The sequence below is a fragment of the Rhineura floridana genome, chromosome 3, assembly GCF_030035675.1.
Source record: "Rhineura floridana isolate rRhiFlo1 chromosome 3, rRhiFlo1.hap2, whole genome shotgun sequence".
NCBI lineage: Eukaryota > Metazoa > Chordata > Lepidosauria > Squamata > Rhineuridae > Rhineura > Rhineura floridana.
In genome coordinates this window covers 74,854,799-74,877,127 of record NC_084482.1, presented here as the reverse complement: position 1 = coordinate 74,877,127, position 22,329 = coordinate 74,854,799, and the positions used below count along the sequence as shown (strand labels likewise).

General features: G+C 43.6%; 1 protein-coding gene and 1 long non-coding RNA gene across 8 annotated transcripts in view; one reads left to right on the top strand and one right to left on the bottom strand.

Annotated features, from left to right (window-relative positions):
* Positions 1–22,329, top strand: part of ADGRE5 (adhesion G protein-coupled receptor E5) — a 64,103-nt gene that overhangs the window by 16,963 nt on the left and 24,811 nt on the right. For 3 of the 7 annotated variants that reach the window (XM_061616623.1, XM_061616622.1, XM_061616629.1), the window contains 5 exons: positions 13,966–14,022; positions 15,686–15,757; positions 17,001–17,159; positions 19,369–19,503; positions 22,030–22,173. In XM_061616623.1, coding sequence (XP_061472607.1) covers positions 13,966–14,022; positions 15,686–15,757; positions 17,001–17,159; positions 19,369–19,503; positions 22,030–22,173 — 567 coding nt within the window. Of the gene's footprint in view, positions 1–8,815; positions 8,946–9,932; positions 10,156–13,965; positions 14,023–15,685; positions 15,758–17,000; positions 17,160–19,368; positions 19,504–22,029; positions 22,174–22,329 lie in introns of those variants that run through there. The other 4 variants (XM_061616626.1, XM_061616625.1, XM_061616628.1 and 1 more) reach the window with 4 other exon arrangements.
* On the bottom strand, positions 812–8,841 carry LOC133380081 (uncharacterized). The gene is made up of 3 exons (XR_009761361.1): positions 8,793–8,841; positions 3,618–3,950; positions 812–1,681 (listed from the first exon to the last, which is right to left on the bottom strand). It is a non-coding gene; the product is annotated as an uncharacterized LOC133380081 (long non-coding RNA).

The following is a 22,329-nucleotide window of genomic DNA, read 5'->3' as shown; positions in this document are numbered from 1 at the left end:
CAACTATCCAGGAGATCTGGAACTCTTAATTTGATTCTTTTATAGTAATTCAAGATAACTGTTCAGCCAAAAACTGCCGGATTCCTTTGTTCTTCCTTTTCTTTGTTTTTTATGTTATAAAACTTAATAAAAATTCTTTAAAAAACTATACTAATCCTTTTTCTATAGCCCTGTAGAAAGAGACTCTGGTAACATCCACGCCATATATTTAAAGGACTCTTCTGCCACTTTAATAGTCATAGCTTCCCCCAAAGAATCCTGAGAACTGTAGTTTGCTAAGGGTGCTGGGAACTGTAGCTCTGTGAAGGGAATAGGGCTCCCCTAACCGTTCTTAGCACCCTTAACAAGCCACAGTTCCCGGGATTCTCTGGGGGAAGCCATGACAGTTAAAAGTGGTATAAAAGTGCTTTAAATATAAGGTGTGGAAGTGACCTCTGCTCAAAGTAAAACTAGAAGTTGCAACAGCAGCAGTTCTGTATCAACTGGTACCAGCACCTCAGTTGGTGCATGTCCAGATGTTCGTACCAGGATGTTATTGGCAGCAGACTCCTCTCGGACATGTGCGTAAGGAAGTGTGGCTCTGCAAAAGTTCTTTGCCCAGTTCCTAGGGTCCTCCATATTATGTCACAACTTCTGCTGCAAATATGACCTTTCTTTCTTTCTTTCTTTCTTTTTCTTTCTTTCTTTCTTTCTTTCTTTCTTTCTTTCTTTCTTTCTTTCTTTCTTTCTTTCTTTGCATCATACAGTTCTAAGAACTTCCAGGAAGATAGGATCTCTTTGTACCAAGAACCCTTGTGAGTTGCTTAGCAAGTCTCTTAAATGTTGATGACACAAAGTGTCAAAAGTCTTTCCTACAGTTTAGACTAGAGTCTTCCCCCGACCTCAGTAGAGATGCTGAGACCACAGAGCCCCCTGTTGCGCAGACTACCTACAGGTCAATGGACATTTTTTTAAAAAGCATCACTGATAAGCCAGGCAAAGTCTTTTGACGTCTCCACCAACAATGCTGATGTTTCTTTCATATTTTTGTCACTTTGTTCCTGGGCCTTCTACCTTGGAGCATTTCCTTTAACTAATTCCCAGCCAAATTTGTCCTGTACCTAGTGTTAACCAGCTCTTGAGTGTCTACTACTGTTAATTATCCACGGGTATCTGTAGGAGGACTCCTACCCAGGCTGCTATTACCCTGTTAGCTACATAGCTCTTAACTTGACTTCTTGTAGTATCGGAAGTCTATCAGCCTTGAACTTCCCAGCTTTGTAGAACTTTGCAAAGTGGTTATAACACCAGTGTGACTTTGGACAGCAATTGTCAAAGTCCTAGAGAGGTACTACACCTCTGTGTTTATGTACTATACAAGAATAGCAGGTCAATGAGCTGCTTTGTGACTCCAAAGGTGTGGTTTTCCTGTGATACGTTTTTCTTCCTCCTTTACTTAAATTTGTTATGGCAGCACAAATTATGTATATGTCAGTTGCGGAAATGTGGAGGAAGCAAAAGACCATCCAAAGGGCTTGAGATTGGAACAGACTAGTTAGTTGCCTTCATGTTGCAGTGCTGGGTTAGGCTGTGTGAGACTTGGGCTGTGAACACACTAGTTGCTAGATGAAAGTGTTTCCATTAGCCACACCTGGAGAGGGAACGGGTGGATCTGCCGACCAGTTGCAAAATCTCTTTGAAGCTGAATTAAAAAGAAAAGGGCACTCAAGTGGCTCCTGCCAGGTTTTACAGGGGAAAGGGGCGGGGTTTGACTAGTGTCATGTGCCCTCGTTTGCAGAAGAGAGAGGTGGAGATGCACTGGAACCTGCAGAATGATGAGTTTGTTTCTACTCCTATTTTTCTTATTGGAGAAGGGGCTGGCTACCAGTATATTCACTGTGCCTCCTGCCAGTGTGTTGTGGGATAAAGGGAGGGGAGATTCTTGAAGAAACCACAGCCAGTCTCTCTCCCCAAAGTTTGGAAATGAAACCCATATTGTGCAACTGAACCAAACGAGTCTTGGGGGACTTCGAGGGAGGGGGAGGGACAAGCAAGTCATTTTTAATCTCTTAGGCTAATCAGGCTGTATACATACCATACATTTAAAGCACATTCCCATCATCCAAGAATCCTGGGAACTGTAGTTTGTTAAAGGTGCTGGGAATTATAGCTCTGTGAAGGTTAAACTATACGTCCCAGGATCCTGGGAGTGAGGGGATCTGTTTTGAATGTGCTTTAAATGTATAGGGTCTGAGTGTACAGCCTTAGTTTTCGTAGATAGAAAAAAAGCATGGGTTGTACATAGTGTTGCAGACATGGCTCCTTTTTAATTCAGCACTTGGGTAAAACTTTTTAGCACTATGGCATAAGTCATCTCCCACTCCAATGACTTTGTTGGCTGTATATATTTTCCTAGCTGACCTATCGACCTAGTCTCACTGACCACCACCACCTCCTCCACCACCACCACCACCTTAAAACCATATGCATTCCCAATTACAATGAATTTGTAGGTAGGGCTCCTAAGCGCTTTCACTCTCTCTCTGGCTTGTACCCATTTTCTGAAAGTGGTTGCTCACATATTTCCTTCTGCAGAACTTGGTGGCAGAACTTTCTCTTTCCTGGCATCTCTGGGTTGATGCAAATTTCCACAGAAGAGCTGACAAGGGAAGAACATGTATCTTAGGATGGGGGGGGGCTATGCACTTCTCAGTCTTTCACACAAAACCCAGAGATGTAGAGAGAAGCACTAGAGTGACTCTTCTTTCTTTGCCACAGTTTCTGCTGGATGTGCAAAGGGTGACTTTGTTTTTGTTTTTTGGCTGCATTACACATTTTTACAACACTTTTCAGGTATCATGTCTCCCAATAAAGGAAGTTCTGGGATTTTTAACTGTTTGCAGGGAGAGGGATCCCTGTCAGGCAGACCACCCCTTGCAATCCTTTAATTTATTTCTTCTTACATTTATATTGTGAGAGCCAATGTGGTGTAGTGGTTAGAGTGTTGGACTATGACCTGGGAGACTAGGGTTGAAATCCCCACAGCGCCATGAATCTCACTGGGAGACCTTGGGCCAGTCACTGCCTCTCAGCCTTAGAGGAAGGCAATGGTAAACCACCTCTGAATATTGCTTACCATGAAAACCCTCTTCATAGGGCCGCCATAAGTCGGGATTGACTTGAAGGCAGTCCATTGTTTTTCATTTATATTCCACCTTTCCTCCAAAGAGCTCAATGTGGCATACACAGTTCTCCACCTTCTCATTTTATCCTCACAACAATCCTGTGAGGCAAGTTAGGCTGTGAGTGAATCACTGGCCTTAAAGCCACACAGTGAGCTTCATGGTCAAGTGGGGATTTGAACCTAGTCCAACACTCTAACCACTATACTGCACTGGCTCTGCACTGAATTTGGGAGGAAACCATAACAATTAAACCAACATCAAACAGGCTCATGGTTGCAATGTAGATGAAGCCCACTCTAATTCCACTCACCTCCATCTCTTGCTCAAGCTCTTTACCAAAATAGATGTTTTATATTTGTTATTCATAACTGTGCCACTGCCAACAGATGCATGGTGGCGGTATGTCATGGAAGGGAGAACATTTGGGGCCTAGAAGGAAGATGTAAGGTTTACCTTCAAACTGACTTACTGCCTCAATAAGGCTTAAGGATTTCTGCACCACACATTCCTTTTCTTAACCCCTAAGAGGGATTTTTGTTGTTGTTGCTTGGAGACCATTCTTAGCGCTGGCTTGTGGCCTAGGCACAGATGCTGCAGATGGTACAACAGTGGAGGAGACAGTTTCCCCCTCGCCAAGGCCTTGAGATCCTGAGCAAAGAACCAGAATGGGTGGGTGGGGTAGTTGTGTTATGTCAGCACAGACTGTGAGGAGGGTGTGTGACGTATAAGGTGGCACAGCCTAGTTCTTGCCTGGGGCCTTCAGTCTTCTCCAAGTCATTGAAGCTCCTGCAATGAAGCATACTGAAAGTAATTATAGCGACCGGCTTGAAAGAGTTGTAAGTTCTTACAGGGAAACTGTTCTTGCATTTTATTTATTTATTTATTTATGTGTCATTTGATTTATATCCTGCCCTTCATCCCAGCAGGAGCCCAGGGCAGCAAACAAAAGCACTAAAAACACTTTAAAACATCATAAAAACAGACCATAAAATACATTAAAACAAAACAACTTTAAAAACATTTTTTTAAAAGCTTTAAAGGCATCTTTAAAAAAGGGTTAAAAACATATTGTTAAAAAAAATGTTTTTAAAAAAACATATTAAAAAGCAATTCCAACACAGACACAGACTGGGATAGGTCTCAACTTAAATGGCTTGTTGAAAGAGGAAAGTTTTCAAAAGGCGCTGAAAAGATAACAGAGATGGCGCCTGCCTAATATTTAAGGGGAGGGAATTCCACAGGGTAGGTGCCACCCCACTAAAGGTCCGTTTCCTATGTTGTGCAGAACAGACGTCCTGATAAAATGGTATCTGCAGGAGGCCCTCACCTACGGAGCGCGGTGATCGACTGCGTATATAAGAGATAAGATGGTCTTTCAAGTATCGTGGTCCCAAGCTGTATAGGGCTTTGTACACCCAAACTAGAACCTTGAACTTGGCCTGATAGCAAATGGGCAGCCAGTGCAATTCTTTCAGCAGCAGGGTGACATGTTGGCAATACCCTGCCCCAGTGAGCAGTCTCGCTGCCACATTTTGCACCAGTTGCAACTTCCGGACCAACCTCAAAGGCAGCCCCACATAGAGCACACCACAGTAATCCAATCTGGAGGTTACCAGTGTGTGGACAACAGTGGTCAGGCTATCCCGATCCAGAAACGGCCACAGCTGTCTTACCATCCAAAGCTGGTAAAAGACACTCCTAGCCACAGAGGTCACCTGGGTCTCTAGTGACAAAGATGGATCCAGGAGCACCCCCAGACTACAAACCTGCTCTTTCAGAGGGAGTATGACCCCATCCAAAGCAGGCAACTGACCAATTATCCAAACTCGGAACCACCAACCCACAGTGTCTCCATCTTGAAAGGATTCAGACTCAGTTTATTGGCCTTCATCCAGCCCACCACCGAGTCCAGGCAGCAGTCAAGGGCTTGCACGGTCTCTCCCTATTCAGATGTTACAGAGAAATAGAGCTGGGTATCGTCAGCATACTGCTGACACCTCACCCCAAATCTCCTGATGACCACTCCCAACGGCTTCATATAGATGTTAAACAGCATGGGGGACAAGATGGTACCCTGCAGCACCCCACAGCACAACTGCCAGGGGGCAGAAAGACAGTCATCCAATGCTATTCTCTGACAGCAATCTTGGAGATAGGATTGGAATCACTGTAAAACAATATCGATCTCACCAAGTCGGCCCAGAAGGATACCATGGTCAATGGCATGAAAAGCCACTGAGAGATCAAGTAAGAATAGCAGGGTCGCATTTCCCCTGTCCTCCTCCCGATAAAGGTCATCCACCAGGGTAACCAAGGCTGATTCAGTCCCATAACCAGGCCTGAACCCACACTGGGATGGGCCAAGATAATCTGTTTCATCCAAGAGTACTTGCAATTGCTGAGCCACAACCCTCTCAATCACCTTCCCTAAAAAGGGGATATTTGAAATCGGGCTGTAGTTGTCACAAACCAATGGGTCCAGGGTGGGCTTTTTCAGGAGTGGTCGGATCACCGCCTCTTTCAAGGCGGCTGGAACCACTCCCTCCCGCAAGGATGCGTTGACCACACCCTGGATCCACTCGGTCAAAACCCCTTGGCAAGCTTTAATAAGCCAAGAAGGGCAAGGGTTGAGAGGACACATTGCTAGCTGCATCATCGCTAGCACCTTGTCTATGTCATCAGGCCACATCAACTGAAACCGTTCCCAAGAGGTTGCAGTAGACGTTGCACTGGACACCTCACTGGGGACTACAGTAGATATGGATGGGGCATCAAGACTGCTATGGAGGCGAGCAACTTCACCCTCAAAGTGCCTTGCAAACAATTCACAGTGGGCCTCCGAAGGGTCTAAAACTCCATTTCCTGGAGTTGATGTCAATAGACCCCTGACAATATGGAAAAGCTCTACTGGACAGCTACTTGAGGCAGAAAAGTGAGCCTTCTTCGCCGCCCTCACTGCCACACAGTAGGCACGGTTATGATGTTTTACTGGTGCCCGATCAGCCTCACAGCAGGTCTTTCGCCACTTGCGCTTTGCCCATAATCCAGCCTGTTTCATTGCCCTTAGCTCACTGGTGTACCAAGGTGCAAACCGGGCTCCACAATGCCGGAGAGGGCACTCGGTGGCAACCGTGTCAAGAGCCCGACGCACCTCGCTGTTCCACATCGTGACAAGAGCTTCAACAGGGTCACCTGCTCTATCTACTGGGAACTCCCCGAGTGCATTTAGGAATCCTGCAGATTCCATTCGTCTCCAGGGCCAGACCATTTTAATCTGTCCACCCCCTGCAGGGAAGGATTGGAGCCATAAATCTAAACTTCACCAGGAAGTGATCTGACCATGACGAGTGGGTGACATCCACCCCCCCCATCTCCAGACCACTCCTTTTAGGGGGTTTACTTCCATGTCTCTGTGTTTGAGAGGTGGCCCTATTCTTTTTATCCCTTTTTATGTCATATCTAGATTACTGTAATATGCTTTATGTGGGGCTACCCTTGCACCAGATTTGTAAACTGTGCTAGCCAGTGCAAAATGCAGCTGCCAGGATACTCAGTGGGGCACTCAACACATTGGTGCTGAAAGGTATGCACTGGCTGCCTATCAGCCACAGAGTCAGCATATAATGGTTCTGGTGCTGGACTATGATCTGGGAGTCCAGGGTTCGAATCTCCACTCAGCCATGAACCTCACTGGGTGACCTTGGGCCTGTCACTATCTCAGCCTACCTCACAGGGTCATTGTGAGAATAAAATGAGGAGGGGGAGAGCTATGTACACCACCTTGAGCTCCTTGGAGGAAAGGTGGGATATAAATGTAAGGAATAAAATAAAAAAGATTTCGTTATTGCTGTTTAAAGCCCTTAGGACCAGGGTACCTAGCAGACTGCCTCCCCTTGCTGCAGACAACTGAGGATATCCTGCTGGATGTTCTATGGCTTCAGATCAGCATCTGGCAACAGCATGGAAGCTTTCTTGCTGGTAGTAACCACCCTTTGGAATACCCTCCTTGGGTGGCTTGAGAGGTGGTTCGAGACAGTAACCAGCTTAACTGCCCCGTAAAGACATATATGTTTACCCAAGTCTTCCTGGACTCTGATTCCTACTTTTTCTTTTTGTACATTGCTCAGTTTTACCTATGGTATAATACCAGGTGTGGAGAACCTTTGGCCCTCTAGGTGTTGCTGAACTCCAGCTCCCATCATTCCTAGCCATTGGCCATGCCGACTAGTGTTAGAAACAAAGGTTCTTTAAGAGAGACCCACAACAGAGACACTTGTGAAGCAGTATTAAAGCTTTATTATACATTCTTGCAAGAGCGGGTGTCCACAAGGTAGGCACACCCAAGTGACATTGGTACAGTTCTTTTATCCTATAGCCTGTCGCTTCGTTCCCTCCCCTGTTTCCTTATTGGTCGAGTACTTCAGGGTTTACAGCCTATCCGTGCCGCCTATTCATGTCACAGGAAGTCCCGCCTCTGTTTACATCTCCCACTACTCATATTTTAGCTCCCCCATACTCATATTTATTATTACCCATATTTGGTATATCTCCCTCCCCCTTGGTATATCTTCCTCCTCCCCTGTCAACAGATAGAGCAGAACCTAACCACAAACTGTCTTTGTCGCACCTGTTTCCTGGTATTTGTGTCTATTTTAGCTTGTTTTCCTTGCTTCACTAACTACATCTTTACCCCTCCCAAACAACAACCAGCATTTACACAAAGTCACACATCTACACAATTTGAGCACCCTGCAAAAGCAACACACTTTATACATATCACACTAGGGATTATGGGAAATGGAGTCCAACAACATCTGGAGGGCCCCAGGTTCCTCACCCCTAGTATATAGTTTTGCTCTCTTTATTTAGCTTTCAAAAACTCTTACTTGAATGTTGTTATATTCTTAAATGAATTTATATTGGGGGAGGGAAGGAAGGGGGTCCTGATTATATTTCATGCACCATATGAGATGTTTGCCCTAGAGTTACATCTGACTCAGCCAGCCCCAGGTATTCTCTCATCTCTGACATTCCTTATGAAGTGACTATTTTCAGGAACAGTAATAGTGTTGCTTTGTTTAGAAATGAAGACATGCTGGATATTTGTGTGAGTGGGGTAGAAAGGCAGGGCCGGGTTTTCATATTCCCAGGGTTTTTTGAGGAGGGCAAAGAAACTGAAAGGGGGGAGCTTGGAGATGGAGTTTCCAACAAAGGTTATAACAGAAGATATACCTGTGAGAGGGGATCAATGTCCACAAGTGGCTGGTTCTATAAGATGGGCCAATCTCCATAAGTGATCCCGAGGAGTTTTGTTATCTTGGCAAGGGCTTATTTCCAGGACTGGAAATCTAAACCAACCAATTATGCTTTAGACTTCAAACTCCTCTGTATATGTGTGTGTGCTCCTGCGTGTGTGTGCATGTAATAGGTTTGTTAGCCATCATCTCTTCCTCAATCCTCTATATATCCCTTATTTTCCTTAATAACCTTCTCCTTAATAAACTTTTTGCTTGTTTTACCTTAAATTGTTGTGCACTTGTGCAGTGCAATGAAAGAGATGTAGGGGTGTTGACTCTATGGCTTGAATGAGTTCTAAATATTTTTGATAGATCTCCAATGTATACTTACTGTGTGATTAGGCAGGCTGAGGTGGGGCGTGGCCCAGGAAGAGTCTGCTTCCTGTTAGAGCAGCAGAGGGCAGAATACAGATCTCTCACTGGTCTCAAGGAACAAAGAGTCTGGGCAGCATCTTAGGTGCTCAGGAAGCATCACAGTTGCCAAGTATGGGGTAGAAAAGATCATAGGATAGATGTGTTGGCTATGTTGATTCCTCTCCTCTGGTTTATTGTGTTGCTGTGGTGGTGGTGGTTTTGAGGAAATACTCTAAGGAATATAGAAGCCATTTTGGTGAAAGTATTGCCTGATGTTATTTTGGCTTTTTTCTCTGTGTGTAAGTGTGTTTGCAGCTACTGAGCAAACATGGGGGTGGGGGCATGACTGACCAGCATCTCATTGTTGCTAGAGTTGGAAGGGGCCAAAAGGCCATCGAGTCCAACCCCCTACACAGTGCAGGAATCCAAGTTAAAGTATACCCGAGAGATGGCTAACCAGCTGCTGGGTTACTTTTAAGCCTGTTTCAAACTCTCTCTGTCTTACAGATGGGGGTGTGATGGAGAGGGAAATTCAAAATCTGGTCATGCAGGCCAGTGCCAGGAATTGGCACCTGTTGGCATGGTCACTCCAGATGAGATGTTACTTCTTATGTGTCAGTGGGGATGTTGAACATGGAGAGTTTTAGAGTGCCTAAACCATCCTAGAGTGTTAAATTATACGTGATATTCAGTTACATAAAATGTTTCCCATGAGCAGTAGGATGTGCTCAAATTTTGCAAAATTTGAATTTGACACCGGATTTCCTATTTATTCCCTTTTTTTGTCCTCACAGATTGGGTTTTTTGTAGCTTTTTTTTAAAAAAATCTCAAAAATACTGATATTAATGTCAACATTTTTCTCAAATATTGATATTAATATTGATATTTCATTCATTTCATGTCTCTGCTGAGCATCAAGAATACCTTGACCCTGATTAAGTTTATGCTCGAGTGTGCAGTAGATCTTGTTGTGTGAAGCTTTTAGAACCTTTGCATGATTATTTGTCATATCTAGAAACTGAAAGGATTTCCATAACATGACCTTGAAGGCAGCCAAGGATAATCTACTAGGCAGGCAAGGAATATGAATCTTATGACATCTAATTGTTATCTCAGGCCTGACTCAAAGCACTGGGCTTCACCCCTCCCATTATTGAGCATAGCACTCGGCCGCCTTTTAGGTTCAACCGAATTCCAGAAAGCATCACCACAATCACCAGTGTTAACTAACAACCTCTGATCAAGCCACAGAGATGAGTCTCCATGGCAGAGTTGAAGATGATGTTTTGACATTTTCTGTGTGAATTTTGTGACAGAAAAATAACCATAAAAAATGAAGGTAAGTCTCTCTGCACAGATAAATCTACAAAAGCATCTGTCCATAACACAGAAATTTTTTCCTCTCCCATAAGTAATAGCAGGGGAAGATATGGTTATTTTATAGTCCGTGTAGTGCAGTATGATAGCTATCAAGGTAAATGAACTGGAGATTTCTTTGTGTAGTCAAAAGATACACCCTGACAAATAATTTTTGAAATGTTATCTAAAAGCTAGGAGAGAGAAGTCTGTAAAGCAGATAAGAGGGAGAAAAGATTAGAACAAAAGTTAGAACAGAGAGAGAGAAAATATGATGGGCAGCTGAAAGAACAAGTTAAAAGAAGATAAAGCTGATGATCTTATTGCAAAATCAGAAGTTTTTAAAAATACGTTACAGAACCTTGATGATAATATGAAAGGATGCCCAAGTAATGTGACTGATAAGACATCTGAGTCACAAAATATGGGCATGATGCAGTGAAAGATAAGCATGTGCTTAACTCTACAGTTGAAGTTACTGGGACTTAAAAGTGCTTAACCTTGGCTGGAGTGTAGTTAGATTAAAAGATACTTGAAATGGAAAAATAATGTTTATATATCAAAATTAATAAAAAGAAAACGGAAGAAATCTGTAATGAAGTCTGAAAAAATAAGGTCAGACTCAGGAGTATCTGAAAATTTGACTGACTCTCCCGTAATATTTATTTTATTTTTAATTTGGAAGTTCCCTTCGTGGGAGTCATAAAAGATGTGTTTGGAATAAATTGTGCTTGGAAGAAAAAAAATACAATGCAAGCCTATACATGTCTACTCAGAAGTAAGTCCCACTGAGTTCAGTATGACTTACTTCCAAGTAAGCAAGTATCGAATGTTGGCTGGGGCTGATGGAATTTGGAGTCCAACAACATTTGGAGGGCCATAGATTTCTCACTCCTGTTGTAAAAGAATATGATAAAGGTCTAGGCTTTCTCTGTAACTATATATTTGAATTTCTGCTTCAGCCATGCACAGGAAGCAGCGCAGAGGGAAAAAAGGCAGGTAAACTCTGTATTATAGAACTCTTCATTGGGTTGCATAAGACAGAAAAGGCTGTACTTGCCAATATGCTCTTTAGGCTTCCAGGGGCTAAGTATAAAAATGTCTGCCTGTCTGCGTCAACTTAGCTTTTAATATTGGTACAGGATTTTGCCGCTTTCCTTTGCACTCCCAGGCTTGGCTAAGCAAACTTCTGTAATGTGTTCATATAACTTTTGTATTGACACATATTCAGGACTTAATCTGAACCAGAGCTGAGTGCCAGAATCTGTGAAATAATGATAATGTAGAAAGTACCTATGAGCCCTTGCAGGCAGCATTTCATGTACCACTATATAACCACAGCCTTCTCCTCTGGTCCGTCTTGCATGTTGACTTCTAGGTGCACAGGTGTGACTTGCAGATGGGTTGAAGACTAGAAACCACTGCTTAGAAATTAACCACTGCTTATATTGGTTATTATCCTGCACATACAATTGGACCTCAAGTTGTACATTGGTTCTAGTAGAAGAAAAACTGTTGTTGGATATGTATGAATTAAGAACCTGTTGTATGTGCAGATGTCTTGTTGATTGAATTGTAATACAATGAATAAAAATTTGACACATGCAAAGAAATAAAAACATTTTTTTAGCACAATGTTTGTAAATGTTAGGATGTTTTTAAAAGTAGAATCAAGAAATGCAACAGACAGCTACCAAAATAAAATAAAATCACAACCATCTGTTAACATTTTTAGTTACTCTTTTTTAATGTAAAGAAATATGCCTCATGCCCTTAAACATTCTTAAAATCCCAGCCATCTTTAAATATCTATAAGAGATGCTTCTTCTCTGGAACTGAAACAGCCTCCTCTCCCACAACTCCAGGTCAGAGACCAATGTGTAAGCCTATGTGTTTTTTTCTGGATAATCATACCAAGTTATGTTCCAATACCTTCAAGGAACCAAAGAACTGTGTGCTAGTTCTATGTCCCCAAGGGGCCTCAGGACTTGTACTTCTTGAAAATCTGCACCCATCCACTCACCCACCCCATGTCACAAGGCAAGCCACTTTAAACATTCAGGTGACTCAAAAGAATTTGTAATATTATGTAACGATCTGCCATTAAAGGGGAGAAACATCCAAAATTCCACGAGAGAGAGAGAGAGAGAGAGAGAGAGAGAGAGAGAGAGAGAGAGAGTACACACCTAAGGTAGCTTGTAGTAGCTTGTAGGATCCTGACCTATGATCCTAAATATGCTCATTGGGGAATGCTTCCCTGTAAAGCAATAGATTACTATAGTGGTATTAACACTGCAATGGCAGATTGACATAGTACTATTAACAGTGTTGCTGGGTGACAAACTATGTATTTATTTGTACTTTTTAAGGCAGTATACACAGCTGAAATGCACTAAGCCAAAAGCCACTATAGGAACATTTTTATAAATGTATGAATAAACATTCCGTGGAATAACCAGAATAAAATGATTTAATGAAATCCTAAGTATTGGACCCTCTTGCCACTGAACGTTTTTGCTTGAATCTATTGTGGTCTCAGCCTTTTGTTCTGGAGGGCCTTTGGCTCAGCTGTTCTGTGTCAGCTGCCAAGATGAGAGCCATTGTAATCTGCATTAGCAGTTGTGTAAGTCATCACTTGAGATTGGCTCGCATCACAGAACTACCCTCCCTTGAGAAACTGCTGCTTCTAAGAGAGCTAACCAAGTCAAGGGAAATAATTGCTGGATAACAGACAGGAAATTATCTCACTATTCATTCAGAGTCAGCCACAGAATCAGGTCCAGGGATTGCAACCTGGTTTAATAATATGAGGAACTGAATTTCTAAAAATGTCACTTGATGAAACACAAATTTGTACTTTTTTCTCTGTTGTCTCCTGCTGTCCCCCAGCCCATCTACTGATGGACAGTCATAGTGATATGACAGATCTTTGCTTTCTTTCTTCCATAAATGTCCTGGATTTAGACAGGGCGTCTGTTGTTTCTTCTGTCCATTTGTACTAAGTGGAAATAACATCCAACCAGTGTCCCAGCTCTCCAAAGAAATTCCAAGAAACTGTTCGCAATTGCCAAAGCATTCATTCCCATGTTATCCTTTGTGGTCTGGGAAGCTGAGTTGTCATTCATATCAGCTGAAGGCTAGTATATGAAAGCAATAAATAAGCTTGGGTGCTGGGGGATGATCTCTAAGAACAGCCTGTTGGATCAGGCCAGTAGCCCATCTAGTTCAGCATCCTGTTCTCACAGTGGCCGTCCAGATGCCTATAGAATGTTCCCAAGCAGGACCTGAGCTCAGCAGTACTCTCCCCATTTGTGATTCCCAGCAACTGGTATCCAAAGGCATATTGCCTCCAACAGTGGAGGTAGAACATAGCCATCATGTCCAATAGCCATTGACAGTTGTATTCTCCATGAAATATTGATGGATGTATTTGTGAGATCCACAAAGCATTCATTTCCTGATGGGACTGAATGACCTCCCCCAGCTCTGGAAAGGAGCCCTCTGTGCATGAATTCTGGGAAGTCTGGGATGTGCATGACAATAGAGCCAGTGTGGCGTAGAGGCTAGAGTGTTGAACCTGGACTCAGGAGATCCAGGTTCAAATCCCCTCTCAACCATGGTGCTGTCACTATCTCTCAGCCTAACCTACTGCGCAAAATGACCTGCCTCACAGATAAAAACTGGGGAGGGGGAGAACTGTGTGTGTTGCCTTGAGCTCTTGGGAGGAAAGGTTGAGAATGAATGAATGAGATAAGTCTGACATTGGGGCTTTCCCCATTTCTCTGTCTTTCAGGGCTCTTCATAACCCTTAATCAGTCTAGAGCGACTGGCCAGAATGGAGAAACAGAAGGTGAGTTCCCCCTGAATCTAGAAGCCTTTAGAACAACATTAGAGGGCCCATTTAAAACCATTGCTTTACAATGCTGTTTGCTTGTGAGGTGTGTGCTGAGAACACCGAAAGGAGGAGCTGCGGTGTTAAATGCTCAGCCAGGTAAAGCAAGCAATCTCAAGGCACCTTGATCTAACCAAGAAGTGGTGAAAGGCTGAGACAGGGAGAGCGTTTGATGGGGCGTGCTTCTTAGGTGAGCTAATGGGATTATACACAGCACTGTGGCAACATTTTAGAGAAATCTGTTTTCATCCAGCCATACTGTGCCAGAAGCATCTAGCATGGGTTGGAGACATTTTGGACTTGTCAGTCCAATACCAGTTATGAATGAAAGTTCAAGAAATAAAGACCCTGATTTGCCGGTGTAAGCTAGGAGTCAAGGGCCAATTGTCAGGAATGCTGACAGTGCGGCAACATCTGGAGGGCACCATATTGGCTACCACTGGTAAATGATCCCTTCTGAGACTCTTTTAGGTAGGTTAGAGGAGACCTGGTGTTGCCCTGCTTGTACATGGGGAAGGGCTGCAGGTCACTTGCTTTGCATGCAGAAGATCCCAGGTTTAGCTCTTGGTGTCTCCAGGTAGAGCTGGAAAGACTCCTGCCTGAACCTTTGGAAAGCTGCTGCCAGTCAGTGCGGAGCTGGATGAACCAATGGCCTGACTTGGTATGCTGCAGCTTCCTATGTTCCTATATCCTACACATCTTGCAGACGTACTTCCTTACAAGTGAAATAGTGAATGCTTAAGTACCAATAGTCTAATATATTTAAATACTAAACATTGTACAAATGTGCAGAGATGACGGGTTGTTTGTCACCAAGGACCACATTGGAAATCTTTGCTGTATTGAAATGTACCTCTGCAAATATGTGAGCTAGAAACATTACTTGTTAGTGGTTCCAGTACCTTAGACCTGAATGGTCTTAGATCCCCCTCCACTCTGAATAAGATTATAGGGACATGGGAAACTGGCTTATACCGAGCAAGATCATTGGTCCATCCAGTGCACTATTGTCTACACTGACTGGCAGCAGCTCTCCAGGGTTCCAGGCAGGAGTCTCTCCCAGCCCTACCTGGAGATGCCAGGGATTGAACCTGGGACCTTCTGCCTGCAAAGCAGGTGCTCTGCATTGAGCTGCAGCCTATGCAGAATGAAGGAGTGTTATTGCTCTTTATCTGAGCACTAGAAACCTGAACCCTTGGCCTTCCAAGCAGCTCGTTTTGAGCTAATAGTTTCTTGCCTCAGTTTCCCCATTCTAAGCTACACATTCTTGAGGATCCTCCAGAAACATTCGGGATTATTGTCTCCTGGGAACCAAGACACTCAAGAATAACTGACTTGCAAACTCTGTCACACATGAAAGCTTGGATATGCTCTCTCCCCCCCCTCAAAAAAAAGAGTTCCAGAGTTGTTCATCCCATCATTGTAATATATGTCTGCAGAATTTTTATTTCCCAATCAGACATAAAATAGTTACTTTGGAAGTGGTGGGGAAAAGGGAAATCTGGTTTGGGGGAGGTGGGCTTAAGTGTTGTCTCTCTGGGAGGAAGTGAGAAGAATGGGAACTGACTCCATAACATAGGCAGAGTCTCACCAATTGCTACTCTCCCCACTGTCTAAACAGATTGCTCTAAATTGAAAGGAGAAGCCAACTGTCCATCAGGATATAAAGTCTGCGAAGAAGATATGTGTTGTGGTAATTAAGCTTTATTTTGCTTTCCAGAACAGGAGTTAATAGTTCTCACCAGTCCTCCCCTTCCAAAGCTTCTCCTCCTTTCCCCCCCCCCCATGCTGGTGGGCAGGTGAACAAATAGTGGCTGCTCTTCCTCAGGCTGATCAAACTGTGTGGGCTTTGATCACCCCCCCAGCTCCTCATAATGTGCATGCCAAAATAATAATAATTATGGGCCGTATTCAGCTAAATTGTTGTGCAAGCAGGAGCTAGGACAAGGATTCCTGCTAGTGCAACGGGACTTTCCCACCTCTTCTCCCCCCCATGCACCCCATGCACACACCCCCAAATCTGCACTGGAGGGTTGGGAAAAACCCCAGAACAGGGGGGCGGGTGGAGAGGGGAGATAATTATGTCGGGCAAGCAGAAATACTTGCACTGACAGAACTATCCCCTTAGCATGACACTGAATACAACCCCATTTTTTTAATAGTGAAATAAGTTTTAAAAACAAGACCTTGCTGCTTGCTCTTCTGGCAATTGGCTTAAAAAAAGAAAAATAGCTAAGACAGCAACCGGTTGGCATCCTTAAATTATTTGGTGTTAAATATTTCTGGAATGAATATGATGTCATTTTTCAATACAGACTTCATCCATTCATCTCGCCACACTTGGAACACTTGCCAGGAGCAATACCCAAGCCAGTAGACTTCCCTACAACCTTTGGCTTGGCAACAATGGCTAGCAAGGCTAGCTCAAAATTGTAGGCCCTTCATTTGATATCAGATGTTAAATATGAAGTCCAATGCACACATATCAGAATTTTCCTTCATTTTTTAAACAATGTCTTTCTTCTCCTTTGCTTCCTCCCCCCCCCAAAAAAAATCTGCCAACCCAAATATCTTCTTTGTCCTAATGGCATCAACATCCAAGCCCTCAATATGGCCAAATAATTTGTATGGGGATGTGAGAGGCCACACTGGAGACCCCACTCCTCCTGGGTTAGAGGGATCCAGTTATGACACAGAATCAGATTCCTTAAGTGAGGGGTGGGGAACTTGTGGTCCTCCAGATGTTGTTAGATTCCAACTCCCATCAGCCCCAGCCAACATGACCAGTGATCAGGGATGATGGGAGCTGTAGTCCATCAGGTTCCTCAGCTCTGAAAGGATCTTATCAGTTCCCAGGATTCAGCCATTCAATGCATGCATGCAAGAGGCAGTTAACAGCCAATTGCAAAATGTGTTCTTATTTGTTGTATTGGCAGATATTGATGAATGCATAGACTGTGGAGACTGTGGCAAGTTCGAGAAAGTGGAAAACTTGTGTGGAGCCCATGCCACATGCAAAAATAGTTGTGGGAACTACTCCTGTGTATGTGTAAAAGGATTCCAGTCCAAAAGTAGCAACATCACCGACTGTGAGGGTAAGGACTTAGTCTCTTGCTTGAGATGCTGCATGCTCACTCCAGGTATGACACTGGCTACACACAGAGAGCTACAGTAGGGGCTTGAGTCTGGCTGCATATGGGATTGCCTGTATGAAAGTTTAGAAGTGCTCTGAGATCATGTGATGGGGTTCAGGCAAACACTTGCCAAACCTAAGTCTAGAACTAAAAATGGGTGTTCTTCCTGCAAGCAAGCGCCACAGGGTGGGGTACCAGCACCTTTCAGCCTCATTTCATGCTGGTGGGGAAAAGCCCAGAGGCAGATAAGAAAAAAACATGGGGGGGGAGCCAGAATGCACAAAGCGGCAAAAATAGAGGGAGAAAGTCCTCTGCAGGCAGTCAGTTCAGATTTCTGGCAAAGGGGGTGGGGAGGGATGGGGGAGCTAAAATGGATGAAGCGATGTCAGGAGGAGGAAAATCACAGCAAGAGGGAGGTGGGGTGGCAAAGAGAGAGTGAGGAAAGGAGAGAAAGAGATGGGGTGGCAAGAGAAAGCATTTCTGAAATCCTGAAGTGCTGCAAACTCTGCCCGAAATCAGAAGCGGCCCTGCCCCCACCCAACTGGTACATGAACCCTTGACCTTTAGCCAGCCTAAAAGGAGGGCACATAAAAGTAAGGGGGCAGAATTTTTTTTCTGTAATAAATTGAATTACTGTAAACCACCCAGAGAGTTTCGGCTATGGGGAGGTATATAAATACAATCAATCAATCAATCAATCAATATTTTTTGTAAAACCGTTTAGGGGACAGAAAATTTTTAGGGGGCCTAGCACCCCCGGCTATGAGCCTGTGAACCCCCCAGTTCACCAGTGCAGCCCTTGATGGATAAAAGGTGTCCCACCTCTGTTCTATGGAAGAGGGAGCTGAACCCTCTGCCTACCTGCACATTTCCTCATGAAACCACCTCGGTTTACCTGTTTTGAACATATGCAGCTATTTTGTACTATTGGTCCATCTGGCCCAGTTTTTTCTCTTCCGACTGTCAATGGCTCTTCAAAGGCTCTGAGATGGTCTCCCCAAGCCCAAGTCCTTGTAACTGTGGTTCAGCCCAGTTGACCTTCTGCATGCAAAGCATGTGCTCTGCACCTGAGCTGTGAACGTTTTTCTCCCAGCAAGAGTTATTTCTGGACTCAAGACACCCACCAGGAGCTTTAAAAGGTTCTTTGACAGGCAATGGCAGTGGGTGGAGGGTGAGACGGTTCACCATCTGATCACCAGGACTGCATTTTGAAGTTGCCGCTCCACCACTTGTTGTTTTTGCGTAGTTTAGAGATTCCATATAAGGACTGGAATGAAATACGGCCAGACAGGAAACATGTCAAGAGAGATACAGATTTGTATATTCTAGCTGCACTGAGTTAATATGTGCATATAATTGGAATAAGCATGATGCCAAGATTCAGCTAATGGCAATGTTGTTTGCTGTTTTTATTTCTAGTACTCTTAAAATTTACATGTTAGGAAGCTGCGATAATTTGGCCTTTGTAGTTGACTTCTGCCAACTGAGCCTATAGCACAGGAATGGGGAACCTCTGGCCCACCGACCAATCTTGGCCCACCAAGGGTCAGAGCATTTAGTAAAAGTTCCACCGGCTATTCACAAACAAAGTGAAAGAAGACTTCCTCCAAATTGTTTTAAAGCTTCCTGTCGTCCGTTCTTTCTGGTTCTGTGGGGAATGGCACAAAAAACAGGAGTTATTGCATAGGGAGGGGAGAGAGATCACTGCATGATTGGGCAGCATCCACATAACAACATCTTCTAGCTTTGCCCCTAGTTCATTACCTTCTCACTTGTAGCTGCTCTAGCTGAAATGACCCCTTGTTGACCTAAAAATGTGATGTGTTGCTCTCTCAGAAGGTTCCCCAGCTTATTCCAAGGGAATCACCAATGAAACCTGGTACTCAGCACACATCTATTAACTCTCACCTTTTTACTTGGATGGGAAGCCCTCTCTTGTTCCTGCTAGCAGCAGCATGGCACCCCAGCTACGATGCTCTTGAACTCACCATTTGAGAATCGCTGCTCTAAGTGAATGCTTACAGCATGCTTCTTTTAATGGCTTAATGAAGGCAGTTTTTCTAGAATGTTTTGTCTTTGTGCAGTCATAAGTGTCCTCCACGCCGTGATGCAATGGCCCATGTTGGAGCCAATTTGCCATGTTTCATCTAGAAGAACTTTCTCATTGCAGACATTAATGAGTGTGAGAAAAATGCTTCCATCTGTGGACCAAATGGAAGTTGCATCAACATCAAAGGGGATTACCATTGTAAATGCAAGCCAGGATTTGCAAAGAGCGCAAAAGATGACAAAAAGCTATGCAGAGGTACAGCTCCATCTTACCCAGCCAAAGCAATGCATGGGCAATGGTTCTTCTTAATTTACAATTTGCTACTGTTGCAAAATGAGATTGAACTGAAGTATTGGGACCAGAGAATGGTCTGAGCACATATGATGCTGTTGCTAAAGCAAAACAGACCTCAGCATGACCAGTGCTTGGAACAGAGATCGATTGGAGGTCTGTCTAAGCCAATCTGAGCTCTCTGGATGAAATTATGTGTTTAATACACTGATAAATCTGAGAATCACTAATATGAAGCTGAGCATCTGTAGTGGGCATGATTGGATGTAGAAGATCAATGCATTTAAATTAGAGTCCGGGCCGCATATGTTTGTCTCTAACATACCTGTGCATGAACCTATCACATGTAAGATATCTGTATTGTTATATCAATTCTGTGAAACCAGAACAATCATCTGCCTTCATTATCCTATGCAGTATTATACATTTTATGGAGATGCATGTAAACTCTGTGGATTTCTGCATGGTGACATAATCCAAATGCAGTTGCCTCTTGTCAAATCAACACAATCCATAGAGTCCTCCTGGATTGGGATAGCCTGACCACTGTTGTCCACACACTGGTAACCTCCAGATTGGATTACTGTAATGTGCTCTATGTGGGGCTGCCCTTGAGGTTGGTCTGGAAGTTGCAGCCGGTGCAAAATACAGTGGTGAGACTGCTCACTGGGGCAGGGTATTGCCAACATGTCACCCTGCTGCTGAAAGAATTGCAGTGCCTGTCCATTTGCTACCGGGCCAAGTTCATGGTTCTAGTTTTGGTGTACAAGGCCCTCTACAGCTTGGGACCAGGATACCTGAAAGACCGTCTTACCCCTTATATACTGTTGATCACTGCGCTCTGCAGGTGAGGGCCTCCTGCAGATACCATCTTATCAGGAGGTCTGTTCTGCACAACATAGGAAACGGACCTTTAATGGGGCAGCACCTACCCTGTGGAATTCCCTCTCCTTAAATATTAGACAGACCCTGTAAGATTGTGAATTGCAATTAATTTTATCATATTGTTTTGATGTCTGCCATAGCTCTGTCACCAAGTAGTCTCATGTTAATGTTTTATATTGTATTGTGGTTGGTTGACTGAAATAAATTATTCATTCATTCAAATATTAGACAGGCGCCATCTCTGTTATCTTTTCAGCGCCTTTTGAAGACTTTCCTCTTTCAACAAGCCTTTTAAGTTGAGACCTATCCCAGTCTGCATCTGTGTTGGAATTGCTTTTTAATATGTTCTTAAACTTTCTTTTTTTAAATGTTTTTAATTTTAGAAGAAGTTTTGATAGCTTTTTTTAATTAACGTTTTGAAGATGTTTTGTTTTAATGTGTTTTAAAGTTTGTTTTTATGATGTCTTAATGTTTTTAGTGCTTTTGTTTGCCACCCTGGGCTCCTGCTGGGAGGAAGGGCGGGTTATAAATCTAACCACCACAACCACCACAATAACCACCACCACAACAACTGCAACCATCACCACCACAATAACCACCACCACCACAACAACTACCACAACCACCACCTGATTAACTGCCCTGGGTCTGACTCTGTCTGCCACTATTGCTTTACTGTTTATTTGCTCTGGTGCTACTGTTGTTGCATTTTAACAAATATATATTTATGTGATTCTATCCCACACTAATATCAGGTTCTGATGAAAGGCAGATGAGATATATTTTCAATACATACACTGTTTTGCAGAAACATTATCAAAATGTCACACGGAATTAAGCAGAATGCCTTGCAGCAGATGTAAGTTAATTAATTCGCATAGTTAACATGTACATTTTGTTATCTCATCTCCAAAGACATCCCCGGTTTACACATCAGATCGTTGAATCCTAGAAGACATCTTATTTATTAGATTTATATACTGCCCTTCCTCCCAGTAGGAGCCCAGGGCAAACAAAAGCACTAATAACACTAAAACATCATAAAAACAGATTTTAAAATATATTAAAACAAAACATATTTAAAAAAATTTTTTAAAGCTTTAAAAACATCTATTTTTAAAAAATGTATTAAAAAGCAATTCCAACACAGGCGCAGACTTATTGAAAGAGGAAGGTCTTCAGTACTTGCTGGAAAGATAACAGAGATGATGCCTGTTTAATATTTAAGGGGAAGGAATTCCAAAGGGCAGGTGCCATACACGAAAGGTCCGTTTCCTATGTTATGCAGAACAGATCTCCTGATAAGTCCGCCCAAGGGCAGACGGGCTTTTATGCCCCCTGACCCAGCTAGGAGCTGATCCAAGAGGCTGCAAGATTGACTGCAACCTCTCTGTGGAGTCAGGGTCAGGCAGGGGGTCCTAGTCCTTGCAGCACTTAGCAAGAAAGCAAGCACCCAGATGCTCAGATAGTCACTCCCAGGGCAGGTCTTCTCCAGTCCCCCAGTGCTGCAGCTGTTTTCTTGGTTGTTCCTTATTTCTGCCTTTCGTTTCCAATTTCTGATTTCTTATTCTTATGTTTTCTCTCTCTCTCCCCCCCCCCTTTCAGACATTGATGAGTGTGATGAAGGCCGTTGTGATAAAAGCGCCAACTGCTCCAACTACCCAGGGGGGTTTCGCTGTTCATGTCTACCAGGATATGTCCAATATATGGATGTGGGCCCTGGGGGTGAAAACACAACAAAATGCAAAGGTAAATTCTGGTGGAAGAGGCTGGGACATGGAGGAGAGGGCAGGGGGCTGGGTTCTGAGGGAAAGAGCCTGACATTGTAGGAGGCCATAGTAATAATAAATGTAGACCTGGAATCTAGATAATGCAATTACCCAGTCTAGAAAAAAAGGATGCATA